Consider the following 14,937-nt stretch of genomic DNA (forward strand, 5'->3'; position numbering starts at 1 on the left):
CAGTTTATTCCTGTATTACTTATTACTGTACTATCATTATTTTCCATATGAACAACTGTAAACCTATGTTTGCCCCACCCTGTATTAATGATTATCATTTATTTAACCGATGTTCATTTGACAAACAAGGGCCTCCTAGGTGTACGGAACTCCTGGGGGACAAGGACATAGCAAAACTAAACGTCTGAAGGTGTTTGCAGTGTGGCTCTCCTGTCTCAGGGCTGTTTGCTGCCTCGTTTCCTTCTCAAATGGAGCAAATCCTCTGTAGGAGGCACAGTAACCACCAGGCTCTGCCGCTGCCACGCAGATCCCTGTGTTACACAGGCAGATGGGTAGGTTGCCTCATTCATTTGTTTGGCTTAATTGGACTAATAACAAAATAGAAAGTTAATTTTTTGGTGCTTTTTCCTTGAGTGGAGAAAAATTTCAAGTATCCAGACCCCTTTTTAAATAATGAGACATTCTAGAGAGAAAACCTTTTAGAACATGCGATGCCCTGTGTCCCAGCTGTCTCCCACCTCCCCACCAGCCTCTAACCTTTTTTTTACAGGCCAATTTCTTAATTAGAACTGGTGACCCTATGACGACAATTCTCTCCAGGCCTTTTTTTTCTCTAAACTGATTTTATTTTTTCCACAATACTTCCATCTCATATTTGATATTATATTCTGAGATGTATAAAGATGATGTTACCTTTTCATTTTCATTGTCAAGGGCTGAAGTGGCTTCATCCAACAATAAAATTTTTGGTTTTCGGAGAAGAGCCCTTGCAATAGCTAGTCTTTGTTTTTGGCCGCCAGAAAGCTGTGCTCCTTTTAGTCCAACTTGTGTGTTATATTTCTAGTACAGGAACATGCAATTAAGAAAGTAAGATTTTGTTATTTAAATTACCATGGCAACTGTGGGCGAGAACCATCTAAATATTTCAAATTTTGCTATTCTGGAAGAATTTGTGTCCCAACAAGTACTGAAGTGTATTGTTGTGCTTTGTTGCAAATAAATGCTAAACCAGCAGTAAACACCATCTCATTTACATATCTAATCTGATCACTTGCAACAGACCTTTGCCATTGTACTTCTACAAAGGAATTGTTTGAATTAAAGCACAAGAGAAAAAACTATTGGCAAAAAAAAAAAAAAAAGTTCCAAGTTAACACAAATCTTTTTCTATTAAGTTACATTACCTTCTATTTTCAGGTTAAAATGACTTAAAGTATCTAAACACATGGAAATTTTTTGGCTCCTTTATTTTGGCTCCTGTTAAATCCTTATTGGCAAATCCCTCCAGATGCCAGGTTGCCATTCTCAGTGTGCAGGTGGGTATCTTGCCGGCTATAAGTTAGGCTGGCATCTTGACTGACACAGCATTTCACAATGTTTCCAAAGCTCTCCTACTTACTGGTGACCCCCTCCAGTGTTTCCCTCTGTAGAGGGGTAAAGGAAATTTCTCATATCCTGGAGCCTTTGTAGTCTGCTAAATCACGATTGGTCAGTTCAGTTGGTGAAAGCAGTCTCCTGCTTGCTTTCTAGATAGTCCCGCTGACTTCTACCCTCCAAGGTTTCACACCGCTTTCTAGCAGTGGTAGCCAGCTGTCTAATAATTACATGTACCCAGACTAAATGGGAGGATGGGTTAGTTCCACTGGAAAGTAAGTCCATGGGTACAACCCTCTAAAGGTAGATCCTGAAATAGCATCACAGAGAAGATACAGCACGTGATTATATGCTGTTCATTTTGTCTTAGTACCTTGGAGACGATGGAACGAATTGTCTCTCCTTTCATGTCTGACTGCTTCAGGGGGCGCCATTCCAGCAAAGTGGGTATGGAGGAAGCCTATGACGTAGTCTCATGACAAATGTGTCTACTTCATTCAAAGTTCATTTTTCAATTTAAAATACACAGTTGCTTGCTTTATATAAAACAATGGGTGTCTGAATCATTAAAGCTCAGTGAAAGTGTCTTTTCTAAAGTGAAATGCTCTACAAAGGAAACAGACTTCAACTATCTCCTCTGAAATTTTATCTGGGACTGATAGCAGGCTGGGCCCCTTCCTCCTCAAATGTATTTTCTGAACTTCAGAATCGTAGGGCAGGATAATCTGATAAAACTATATCTTTCATTTCCACACACTGCAAAATTTCCATCTAAATTAGAGATTCCGATCTTAAACCCAAAACAGAGAAAACTGGGGAATGATAATGAGCTTGTAGCTCTTTCAGCTAGTCTCGCTTAAATTGTACATGGATTTTTCTATGTACCTGAAGAAGGTGCAATACTATCTTAGAAATCACTTCACATTTCTTGGCCTTTGCTGGACTGTAGGAAAATATAAGTCTCAAGAATGAATTGGATGAAAGTCAAATTCAAATGTTGTTGCTTATCATTAAGCAGAACAGATTATAAATATAGATATAAATGTAGATATGCTCATTGCTTCAGTAGAAACTTTAAAACATTTTCAGGCACTTAAAAGTTTTTGTTTTTAATAAAGAATCATAGAGTTCCATTCTTTCCTGCTTAAACTGAAAATATAAATAAATTTTCTGGCAAACACTGGGATGGTGAGTGTTTGGAAATAGCCTGTTTTATGAGGTCTGTGCAGAAGGTATCCAGCCATGTACTTTGAAAAATAGAGACATTTTTTGAAGAAGATACAAGATACGAGGAATATTATACATAGGACAATGACACCTCAGTCCCCTTAAAAGTAGGCGCCTTGAGACTTCACACACAGTTCTCCCAGTCGCCATCAGGTGCCCTGTCGTATTTTCCTGAAGCTCATCAATTGTCTGAAATCTCTTCCCTTTCAAAGGTGATTTTAGTTTTGGGAAAAGCCAGAAATTCACAGGGCACCAAATCAGGGCTATAGGGGGGCTGAGTCACCTGGGAGATTTGATGATTCGACAAAAACTCTGCACAAGATGTGATGCATGAGCAGGTGTGTTGTTGTGATGAAGCTGCCAATCACCAGTTGCCCATAGCTGTGGCCTTCTGAAGCATCCCAATAGTTCCCATGGAGGAATATTCAAGCTTAACGCAAAATTGGATGCTGATTTGTTGCTCTACTTGCTCAGTCATTTCGAATGCCATGGCTACGCAGTACACATGCTCACTCAATGACATCTACCACCCCCACTGACTAGTACAGTGAAGTGTTCATTGTTTATGCACGCACATTCTAGTTCACTCTCTGCTGCCAGGTTACATCAATGTTGTGCAAACCAATCTCATTATGTTAACAATGGCTGGACTTTTTCTGGACAGACGTGGTATGAGATGCTCAAGGGGCAATGGCTTCTTACATTGAACTTGGGGCTAAAAGCCCTTTGGGTCCTGGAGGAAACATCAGAAAGTGTCTAATCCTAAACCAGCTGGAAGGTCCTGCAGGGCCCTGTGAAGGAGTTGTAGGGTGGCTCCAGTGGTCAAAGTCCTCCTCAAGGATACAGGGTGTAGCTTGACTGAGCTGCCACTGTGTGATATCGCGGGGACTAGGGGACATCTACATATGGAGCCTTAAGCTACTCACATTCTCAGAGGAGCCTTAAGACCAAAGTTGTGCTGCTTCAACTCGTCTCCTATGCCCCAGGCCGACATTTTCCAACACCTACAGGTCACCTCCATGACACATACTGTAGATACATTGCCCTGAGCACACATCAGATTGACTCCTTGGTATCACCTGAAACCCTGAGGGTTATATCTGTTTAAGAATTCCCCCCCCCCTTTTTCTTTTGCTTTAAAAGACAATATACTATAAATTGTATATGCAATATATTACATACATTTAACATATGATATTTATTATTTAAAATCCCCAGAAAGGTCTGAGGAAGCAACTGATAATCAATTACGTGAATATTTGTGAAGAAATATTTCATTATTCTTTCTAAATGGGATTGAAAAAACTGCATATAGCCTCACATCATTTTGGCCACAAAACATAAAATTTGTGCATGGAGGGGGAGGAGAGGGAATGAATTTTAAGAGCTTTTGGAAATTGGAACTGGGGATTTGCTGCTTCTGAGCTGGCCCACTAAACTATCTGGGCTAACTTAGCTTTGTAGTTCAAGATTTCAGGTGTTTTCTTACCTCAGGGAGACCCTCAATAAAAGAATGGATATTTGCTGCATTTGCTACTTCTTTTATCTCATCTAATGGCACAGCACGGCTGTTGTCACCATAGGCGATGTTCTCAGCAATGCTACAGTTGAAGAGCACAGGCTCTTGAGAAACGATTGCTATTTGGGAGCGGAGCCATTGCACATTCAATTCCTTTGCATCCACACCATCAAAAAGCTGCCAAAACCAGAATGGAGAATGGTATGTGACGATCCAACACTGTGTCATGTTACAGTTTGCTGTATTCAAACATATACAAATCATAACAAGAAGGTTAGGCATTCAAGCTATTTAGTAATGTAATGTTACCCAAGGAAAGCTCATAAATCATGTGTCGCATAGAAGCTAACATTGAGTAAATGACTAAAATGCCAACTCCCAAACTTTTCTAGGAATGGCCAAATATTCTAGAGACCTGCCCAGCGTCAGGAGTAAAGCCTGCTGCTCTGTACTTAAGTCATATTGAAAATGACCAACCTCCACTGTAACAGGACTGTTCTATTTCATAAATTGTCACTGAGAATCTCTGGTGGGAAGAAGGCTGCAAATTGGATAAATGAAAACCTGAATATAATGTAGAGTAAGAAAACTCAGGTGAGAAAAACCATCTTTGGAGTTCAAAAGAGGGAGAGTTTGCAATTTTTTTAGATCAGGACGTGGGACTTACTGGAGCTGGTTCGGATAAGCCCTCATCATGCAAAGGTTGTGGGAACTGGCACTGGGGGTGCTGAAGGTGGTCAGTGGGAATAGCAGAAAGCCTGAACCAGGGAGACAAAGGCAACTATTATCTCTGTCTTAAACCAGAACAGATTAAAGAGCCTGGATATGGATATTAGACCGTTCTTCTAAACACCTGTATTTTAAAAGAATTCCATGGCTTGCAAGATCAAAATTTCTACCACCATCATAGTTGAAGAATCTTTGGGTCTTTATACTTAGCCTCAAAGTCCTATCCATCATTTTTGTTATTGGTTTGCTTGGCCTCTTAGTAAAGGGATAGATTTCTTTTTTCTTTCTTTTAACTACTGTACTGTTTTGCCCTACCCAAGCCAGTGAGGATGCTTAAGCCCAAGAGAATGTTTTAAGAATAGCATCACTAATCCGCAGATAAATTGTATTTAAATTAGGTCTTACTATTTGTCCTTTCACGGGGTCATAAAATCTCTGCAGGAGTTGGACAGACGTGCTTTTTCCACAGCCACTGCTCCCAACAAATGCTACTGTCTTCCCTGTCTCAATACTGAGGGATAAGCCTCGAAGGATGAGGACATCTGGACGACATGGATAGAAGAAAGAGACTTCTCGAAACTCTATATTCCCTTCACATGTGTCCTGTGAAAGAAAGTTGGCAGCGCTTAGAAGGATGCCTTTGAAAGGCTGTAATGCATTATAGCACTCTTGCTGAGTGCATTCTGAAAACTGTGTGTTTCCACACTATTTTAATTTTAAACATCATATTCCTCTCTGTAGAGCTGCTGACTGCACATTGGTTTCTGTTACTTTTGTTTACATATTTATATCTGTACTCGTCTTCACCACTGGACTTCACAAAATTGCTTAAAAGCTCGGTTTTCCTTTAGCTTCACTACATAGTGAATCTGTTCTCTGCAGATTAGCTGTTAATATGGGCAATTAACAATAAATGGACATTTAAAATCATAGATGTGCTTACTGGTTTTTTTCCTTCTTGACTACAGCTGTCTATAGTTGGTTTCTTTTCCAATAAAGCAAAGAGATGTGCAGCCCCAGATTTGGCTCTCGAATATTCAGGCGCCAAAGCAAGTGTTTCTCCAATGGCCATAGCTCCATATGCAATTGCAGTGAAAACTCTACCAAAAGATAAAGCATTTGGATCTTAATTAGGCCTGTTTCAAACAATGGAGCTCTAAAAGCAAAGGAAAAAGCAGGCACAGGAACGTAATCTTTTGAACCAGACAACACCACTAATGCTAAAGACCCAACAACGATATCTCTTTTGTAATTTTCTACCACACAGCGATCATCTCTTGCTCTGTACACTGCAATAACATTTGAAGCTCAGGTAATCCTAAAAATTTCTCTTCCAATTAGAGACACAGATCAAAGGCCCTAACTAGTGAATATAAAACTTCTTAGCCACCTTGGTATATGGCTCACTTGCTTGGAGATATGAAAGAATTCAGCTGACAATAGGAAGAATGAGTCTCTGGGAGTGAAATCTGAATTTACACATTAGATATAAATGCCCCCCCTTTTGCATATACTGACATGTAGATAGATAATTGATACTACACGATTTAAAGAGAGCAAAGCATGGAGACTTTATTAAGCTCCTCAAAACAAAATCTGACTAAAATATACCTTAGCAAGACTGGAAGAAAAGCTTTGATCTTTTAGGTTTGCTGTGGATTATGACCTCAGTTTCAAAACATGTTAAATATAAAATGGTAAGTACGCAAATGATATTTGATAGCATACAAAACACTCACTGAAATGTGGCATACCACATGATCATGGTTAAAGGTTATTCTCACTTTTTTTCATTTGAGACATGAAAATATTTTACTGGAATGCAAAATAATACATCTTAGTAGCAGAGCAAAAGGTATAATTCAGCTAAGACTGGATACATTTCACTGGCAACATTTAAGCATTAGACATAAAAAGGATATCAGAGAATCCAGTTGCTTGTTTGTGGCGCTAGTTTAGAGCAAGGTTAACAGGTGTTAATTCTCCGGACAAGCAATGGCATGGGAAGTTGGGATCCTTATGAATTTCTCTGGAGATGGTACCTACCAAGGGGTGGATGTTGATGCAGTCTCTTCAGTGACCCAAGACCTCAGGTCCTGAATCTTTTCTTTACAAAGGTCAAACACAGTATAAAATATAAAAACAACCAGTTTACTAAGATGCTGGATGCTAATTATTGTAACCACTAGTTCTGTGATGTCAAGGCATTTTTAGTACTAATACAGAAGTTGTTTAAAGCTCAAAATGCCATTCAAAATATTTAATACCCAATTATTAGTATCAGAAGTGGCTATTGAGTTTAAGGAACACGTCAGAGGTTTTTATTTTTTATAACGCAAGGGGAAAAAAATCTAACTGCATCAGGCTTAAGCCTCAGTCTAATCCAAGAGTCAGCGGGTGAGATGGGAAAATAATTGGATCATGAGTCAGGTGACCTAGATTCTAGTTTCCATAGGGATAAAGCCTTCTCAGAACAAGACTTCCTCTTCTGATTTGAGGTGTCCCAAAATATCTACCTGTCCTAAATTTCCACCATTGGAAGTCAGTTAAAGCATTAGGCATAGGCATACAGAGACTAATGTCTCTGTTAGGTCCCTCATAAAAAGGAAATTTACCGAGAAGGGGAGAGGGGCCTTCCATTTAGAACTTGGGTCTGTGAGAGGTAAATGACCAGATGCACAACAGAGCAAAAAGAAAAGTTTCACTAGAGGAGGCAGAATACCAGTTCAAAGTCCTGATGCTGTTTTTATTGTGTATGTTGTTGAGAGGAGGGTGAGTGGGATGGGGGTTGATGCTCGGGAGGATTATACAGGTTGAGTCAGGGACATTTCACCTCTTTTATATTTTTTCCCCAGGTGGGAAAAAGGCCAAGGTTAGCCTGCTACAGAATCTGTCCTAACCTAGTCCGACCCAATTAGAGTAAACTAAACAGCCATTCACTTCTACTCAAAAAGTGTGTATTGCACAGCAAACAGTGCTGCCACTCCATGTCAGAGTTAAAACCACATCCTTCAAATCTGGTCCAGACTCTGAGAGGCGTTTGAACCAAGAGCCTACTCCAGAGAAATGCTCAGGCCAGCTTCCCATGCCATTGCTTGTCTGGGGAATTTCATCTACTTGGGAATATATAAAGAGGAACAATTTGCTATAATGACAAATGTTTTAAAGTCACTAATAACACATTTGTTAAAGTATTAATCTATAATAATTGCTTATTTATCCCCATTCATGCCTCTACCTAAGATTATAAGAAACATTACATAGTGTAGAAATGATTTCCATGTTGAATTAACTCTTTATGCATAAGTATATAAAATAGGAATTAAAAATCCTAAAATTTAACTTCCATAACTTTCTTAAGCTTAAATCATGCATGGAAGAATAAATCTTACCCACAATATATCCTCATATGGATTTATACTGAATTTATACTGCTATACTGAATGTATAGCAAAAATCTTTGGGTTGGTAGGGGTTGGTGGGGGGGAGAATATTGAACAGGAAGGATTTTCAGGTGTTGGGCCTCTTCCTCCCTAATCCTATGGGTTCTCCATGGCTTCATGGGTCCATTGTCACTACATCCTCACTACACTGGTCTTTCCAAGCATGTCCAAGCAATGGGGGAATTCCTGTGCTCATTGTTGCTGCTGAAATAAAGTTTGAATTTTAAAAATATCTTTTGGATAGGAAGAACACAAAAAAGTATAGAAATAAATAATTCTTATTTTAAGCCGATTGCCAACTAGGAATATCCTCCATAGTTACTGGTTAAGATCTAATTGTTCCCCTTAACCCTGCTTCCATATCTGGTCTGTACACCTTTGGTGACTTACTCTAAGAGGGATAACATGAGGACTTGGGGTTAGGGGTTCAGAGCTGGGGCTCTGAAGCCAGATGACTGGGATCCCATCCAAACTCCACTATTTATTTATTTGCTGTGTGACCCTGGGCATGTTTCTGTGTCCTTGTTAGAAAACAGGAGATACAAGGTTATATACATCTTAAAGGATTGTTGTGAGAATTAAGTACATTAATATTATAAGATGCTTAGTATAATGCTTAACAAATTATTATTCCTTTCATAGAACTGAAAGATAGTGAGTGAATGGCATGCTTTCTATTGGAAAATAAGCTCTCACACTTCTATAAGCATAGATTAGCCCAGCAGATCAAATCACAACATTGGAGGTCCCCACTCAGCAGGTTTCCTTTTTTGACTGGAAGGCAGACTATATTTCCTCACAGAGGTGGCCATTACAATCATTCCCATACTCCTACTCTTTTCTCCTAACACCCATGTAATAATCCAGAAATCCTTTCTTCCCATCCTAAATTCCTTCCTCAACAAATGGGAAAGAGAATATATACAATTTATATTGATTTGGTACTTTGGGTTTTATAGAATGTTTTCATATACATTATACCATTTGATCACCTAGGTGATAAGGAGAGCAGGGACTTGTCACTTCTTAACAAATGAGACTCTAGCCCAGAGAACCAAGCAGTTGGCCTAGGATCACATAACTGTGAAACTGTAGGACAAACTTGAACCTCCTTGTTCATTGCTTTCCCTTACATGGTGCTCTTTCCAATGGCAAGCTGGCCTGGCCTATCGCCTCTGCACGTTGGAGTTCGTTACCGCTTCTTTCCTGTATTAGAGTCTTCAGAGGACCCTAGATATCAGATCTCCCTTGATTTGCCTCCTTTAGATCCCTTCAGTCATTGATCAGTCCATTTAGTCTCCTTATCTTGTCCTCCTCTCTTCTGGATAATCGTGGGGGAGGAGCGGAGCAGAAGTTGAGTGGCTGCCATCAAGTGAACACTGGAGAAGACTCTCCTGTTTCCTTGTTTTGGTGAACTAAGGTTGCTTTCCAAATTACGCTGTCACACACACAGTTCTTCCAGGGCTTCCTAGCCTAGCAGAGCAAAGATGGTGGTGGAGGCCTAGCTGGCTTTTGTCTACCCCTTATTATTTCAAGCTATAATTTCAACTACCAATATTTATTGAAAAGCTGTTTTTATTGAAAAGCTGTTTTTATTGAAAAGCTGTTTCATGATTTATTTCATGATTTAATAAATCATGAAAACACATGCCCATTTTAGAAAGTAAATAAAATATCTTTAACAATAAATTAAAATATGACTTCTTCAATTTTTATATAAATCTAGGAGGTTTCTGGTAGTGGCCGAAAGGAAACCCTAAGGTTTTAAGCAACTGTGGGGAGCAGCCTGGGATTCAGTCCCCATGTTCATATTTCTTAATGAAAGTCTGATCCTCAGATTCTGTGCCTCAGAATAATCTGGGATATTTGGTAAAATGTAGATTTCTGGCCCTAAACCAGATCTACAAATATGTGGGTTAGAATTGTGGGGTGACTTTTGGATATCTGCACTTTTAACCAGTTCCTTAATTGGAAACCAAATTGGGAAACCATTGATTTAGAGAATGATACAAAGTTCTTTTTACCTGAGGAGGGTTCTGGAAGGACAGAGTATCTTTGTAAAGCTCTTCCATTCAATTAGTTGATTAGATAGAGTGCTATCACCCTACATTCTGGAAGGCACAGAGTCTTCTAGGCCAGGTGTAACAGTGTGTCTAAGGGGACACTGGTGACATCTTCATGATAGTTGGGGGCTACATTGGATATCCCAGAAGGCTGGAGATTTTGGTGTTGAAGACAAATCTCATCTATTCACATTTTTGCATGGCTCTCTACTCATGTTTTCCAGAGACTCTCTCTGTTTTGCCCATACTATAAAAAGCATGGGTATCCTTATTTTGTCTGTAGACTGGTTAAATGAACCTCAGAAAGTGATATTAGTTGCCCTACCTCAGAAAAATCCCTGTTTCTTCCTTTCCTCAGGGCACTGGGAAATACAATGTGATATCTGTTCACTAATTGTTACTCTTATGTTAATATTCTACGTATGTTCTGACAGCTAAAATGGTTTCTCCAGAAATGACCCTTTTTAATGAATGTAATGAAAGGTAATTCAGGATGTATGGTATGCCAGTAGGAGAAGGAATTTTTTTTGTTGTTGTTGTTTGTTTTTATTGGGGCCTTTGATTCTCTTATAGTTTAGGGTCATAAAATAACATTAAACAAGTTACTTTTTCCATTTATGTTAAGAATCAGCCCATCTCTAGATATTCAAGTGTTTGGAAAACAAAAAAAGTTTTTAAAAAAGTTTTTACAGAAAGATTCTGTGAAAGTTTGTCTACAGAAGTAGTAATAGTAATAAATCGTAATGACAATAATAAAAAAAATAAATGTCTACCAAGCAAATCCTCTGCCATATTGAGCCATGAACTTGATCTGTGCTCTACCCCTTACTTATTAAGTGACTTTGGGCAAGTTAGGTAACCTCCGTGAGTCTTAATATTCCCCATCTGTAAAAAGGGGAATCATAACATTTCGCAGGGTAGTTGAGAGGATTAATCAGATAATGCATGACAAATCCTTAATACAAGGTTTGCTGTTATAGTGATTATCATATGAAAAGAATGGCTGGCAGTCTTGAAAGGCCCTTTTCAAGAAACATCCTGATTTTGCTTGTAGGCGTGATAGTAATCAGCGTGATGCTGAGGTTGTATCATTCTTTAACCAAGAATATTCTTGTTTTTGGTGGGGGGAGAACATTCTTTACTTAGTTTTTTTCTTACTTTTAATCGAAACAAATCTCAGAATGTAAAAGTAGGTTCCCAATTACAAACATCCTATTTTTATATAAATGGTTATCTTTGACTTAGACACAATCCTGCTACCAAAGTACCTGGTGTTAGCTGTGTGTATGTTGAAGGGGGGAAAAAATAGAATAATCTGTGAAAAATAAGAGTAAATGTGGAAAAGTTGACTCTAGAAGCACATTTCCAGGAATGACTAGACTGCTTAATTATGCAGTCCAAATTTCCCCCTTCATTTTTTAATTTTATTTCATTTTTAATATTTTATTTATTTTTAGAGAGAGGGGAAAGAAGGGAGAAAGAGAGGAAGAAAAACATTGAGGTGTGAGAGAAACATCATTGGTTGCCTATTGCACATCCCCAACCGGAGACCTGGCCTGCAACCCAGGCATGTGCCCTAAGAATCGAAATGGCAAACTTTTGGTCCTCAGGCCAGCGCTCAATCCACTGAGCCACACCAGCCAAGGTTGCCCTTTTATTTTTGACTCAGTTATTAATTCAGTAAATACTTATTATGTGCCTACTATGTGTCAAACATTTGTTTTTGGCTCTAGGGAAACATTAGTGACCAAAACAGGTTAAGCTCTGCTACAGTCCCTGCACTCAGTAAGGAAACAAAAAAGATAATTTCAAATTGTGGTAAGTATTATACATAAAACAAGGTAATAAAATGGAGAGTGATGATGAGGAGGGGCAGGGGGATTACTTAGGGCCGTCAGCAAAAGTCCCTCTGAGGAATGGACTTAGGATCAGAGGCCTGGATGGTGAGAAAGAGGCAGCTTGGCAAAGACCTGGGCAATGATCATTCTAGGCAGAGGGGAAAGCAAGCGCAAAGAGATGGGAGTTTCAGGGAGAGAAATGGCAAGTGTGGGGCTGATGCCCAGGTCACAAAAATGACAGTGGTGGATAAGGTTGGAAGAGGAAGGCAGAGGCCCAAAATTCATAATTCTGTAAACAGAATTCCAAAATAGAAGTTCCAACAAATATTTTGGGAAGAGGCAACTTTGTTGGGATGCTATAATCAATTCCAAATGTCACTTTCCTGAAGGGAAATATTCATTTATGTGTGTTCCCTCCGGAATATTTGCTTAGTGAAGAACTCAATCTCACTGATTTAAAGCCATATTTAATAAAGCTATCTCTACCTTGAGGGTTTTATAAAGCCTCACTAATTCCAGAAGGAATGGGTGACCAGAAGGCACATTTAACCCCTACGTTCCCAAATTCTCATAAACTGAAATAGGGAGCAATTCACTTAGGGATTTAACTCAATAGATTGCCTGTATTATATCAGTATCAATATTTTACTAGCTAGATTGAATTTACAGATATTAAATAACAACAACAAAAAATTTTTTCCCAGCATGCCTCTCCCACATACATGATTTACATGATACTGCCTATAAACTAGACATCTTTCTGGTTACTTTAAGTACATGATTCATTTTCAGGGTTTATATATTTGTACAACTTACATGAACATGCCCTCTGGGGTCATTCGTCCAGCTTGAATTAAATAGACTCCAAATCGAAACCCCACTGCATAGGCAAAATATACAAAGGCATGGCTGAATGCATAACAGCTTCCAATGATCTGTGCTTTCTTCAAGGTATTTCTGAAATGCACAAAATTTACTAAATAATGGGTCATAAGTTATACCAAGAACATTTTAATAAATGTAGAATACAGAATATAGAAGACTAGACATGTTATTTAGGGGATATACATTTTCTAAGAATTAGACAGTTTTTTAACTACTGAAAATTATTATCAAGAAAACAGAAAATGTAATGAACTTCTGTATAGCTATACACTTAATTCAGTATAACAAAGTTGCCTCTTTACTTTCAAATGAATGGATCAGTCTGAAAGAGCAGTTAATGAAAGAGAGAGATTTGGTTTAGAAGTATTTAGAAATATTTTCTATACTAATCTTTCACTAAGAGAATAAAGAGTGCAAATTAAAGGTCAGTACCAATCACAAGCAGGAGTGTAAAACAGTACAAAGCTATCTCTCTGATAAAGTAATACAAAGGGTATCACTGAGTAAATATGATAAGGAGGACTAGTTTAAAATTAAAAGGGATGATCCATTTATTTTGTGCGTATTCATTTTAAAATGTGAAACATTTTAGAGATTGAGTTTAAAAGGCTGAGCAATCTTGTTTTCTTTCTTGAATATATTTCCCCAGTTTTGCTTCAGGAAAATAAGAAAAGGTGCACACTTAGCAAAAGCACATGGCAATGTGGGAGGAACTAAAACATATATTCTAACGGTGCTTGCTTTCAGTTCCTCTTTTAGTCTTCTCTTGGTGAAGTCAAATGAGAAATTATGATATGCCATTATTAGGGAAGATTCCCAAGCAAATGAATTGGTAGGCAAAGCACCGGAGCCACCAGGAGTACTGCTGTTACAGGGACAAACTCTAGTGAATGGAGTCAGGATGAATCTACAATCACCTGTGCTGAGTCTGAAGCGTCTCCTCATATGTTTGCTCAAAAGCTTTTCCCCTTGTCAGTGACACAATGGTACGTATATTCTCCACAGCTTCAGTTGCTATCTTATAAAATAGAATAAATAAGATAGAAATAAAATTAATAACGGTTAAAATTCTGGTTGTGAATTTCAGTTGCTTACACAGAGGACATATTCAGTATACCAAGTCAGTAAGTTTTCCTAATGGGTTTTCTTAGCTTCCTTTCTTCTTTTCCAAAAAATAAGATAGGAAACTAACAGTTCAGGATAATAGGCTCAAGGAAAAATTCTTCTGAAAAGATTGTCCATTGACCTAAATTTAGCCCCCTTCAATTTTTCACAGAATTTCTATTTAAACTGGTCCCATAGGCAGAAGGTTCAAATGTTAGCATTATGTCCATATGTAATTATGCAAAGGAAGTGTCCTATGAATTACAAGATAATTCAAGGAGAAGAGAGCAGATATAATCAAATAAATAACTATTTTATTCTAGCAGAAAAAGGCAAATATCAACCAAAACCTCAGGAATATTGCAGTAAAGTAATGGGATGTAGCTATAGAATTCAATGTAAGCTGTAGCTATTTCTTATTTTGTTGTCTGTGAACCTGAAAGGTATTTAATTGAAATATAATTAATGCTTTTCTATATTTATATAGTTTAAAAAAGGAGTAATCACGTGGAATCCAAAATGGAGGAGACTTTTGGCTGAGAATAACTTCATGGACATGAGAACACATCTTAACTTGAAAGAGAACCTTCCTGCTTTCACTCTGTTTCCAGACAGGCAGAGTGGGTTATGGGACCGACTAAGACCTAGGTGAACACGAAGTGTTCTTTGAAGGAGAATTTGGGATATAGGGCAGGACTAAGTTTCTGGACTGTGGCCAGGAAACCTGGATTCTACTCTCAATTTTGATGTTTTAT

General features: G+C 38.3%; 1 protein-coding gene across 1 annotated transcript in view; it reads right to left on the reverse strand.

Moving 5' to 3' along the window:
* The window catches only part of ABCB5 (ATP binding cassette subfamily B member 5), a 90,652-nt gene that overhangs the window by 1,143 nt on the left and 74,572 nt on the right, over positions 1-14,937 (reverse strand). The window contains exons 21-26 of the mRNA XM_054564528.1: positions 13,996-14,096; positions 13,010-13,150; positions 5,793-5,949; positions 5,255-5,452; positions 4,091-4,297; positions 694-840 (exon numbers count right to left, since the gene is read on the reverse strand). Coding sequence (XP_054420503.1) covers positions 694-840; positions 4,091-4,297; positions 5,255-5,452; positions 5,793-5,949; positions 13,010-13,150; positions 13,996-14,096 — 951 coding nt within the window. The remainder of the gene's footprint in view (positions 1-693; positions 841-4,090; positions 4,298-5,254; positions 5,453-5,792; positions 5,950-13,009; positions 13,151-13,995; positions 14,097-14,937) is intronic.

Source organism: Pteronotus mesoamericanus, unplaced genomic scaffold, assembly GCF_021234165.1.
Source record: "Pteronotus mesoamericanus isolate MK-2021 breed Mesoamerican mustached bat unplaced genomic scaffold, CSHL_Meso_final scaffold_85, whole genome shotgun sequence".
NCBI classification, from domain to species: domain Eukaryota; kingdom Metazoa; phylum Chordata; class Mammalia; order Chiroptera; family Mormoopidae; genus Pteronotus; species Pteronotus mesoamericanus.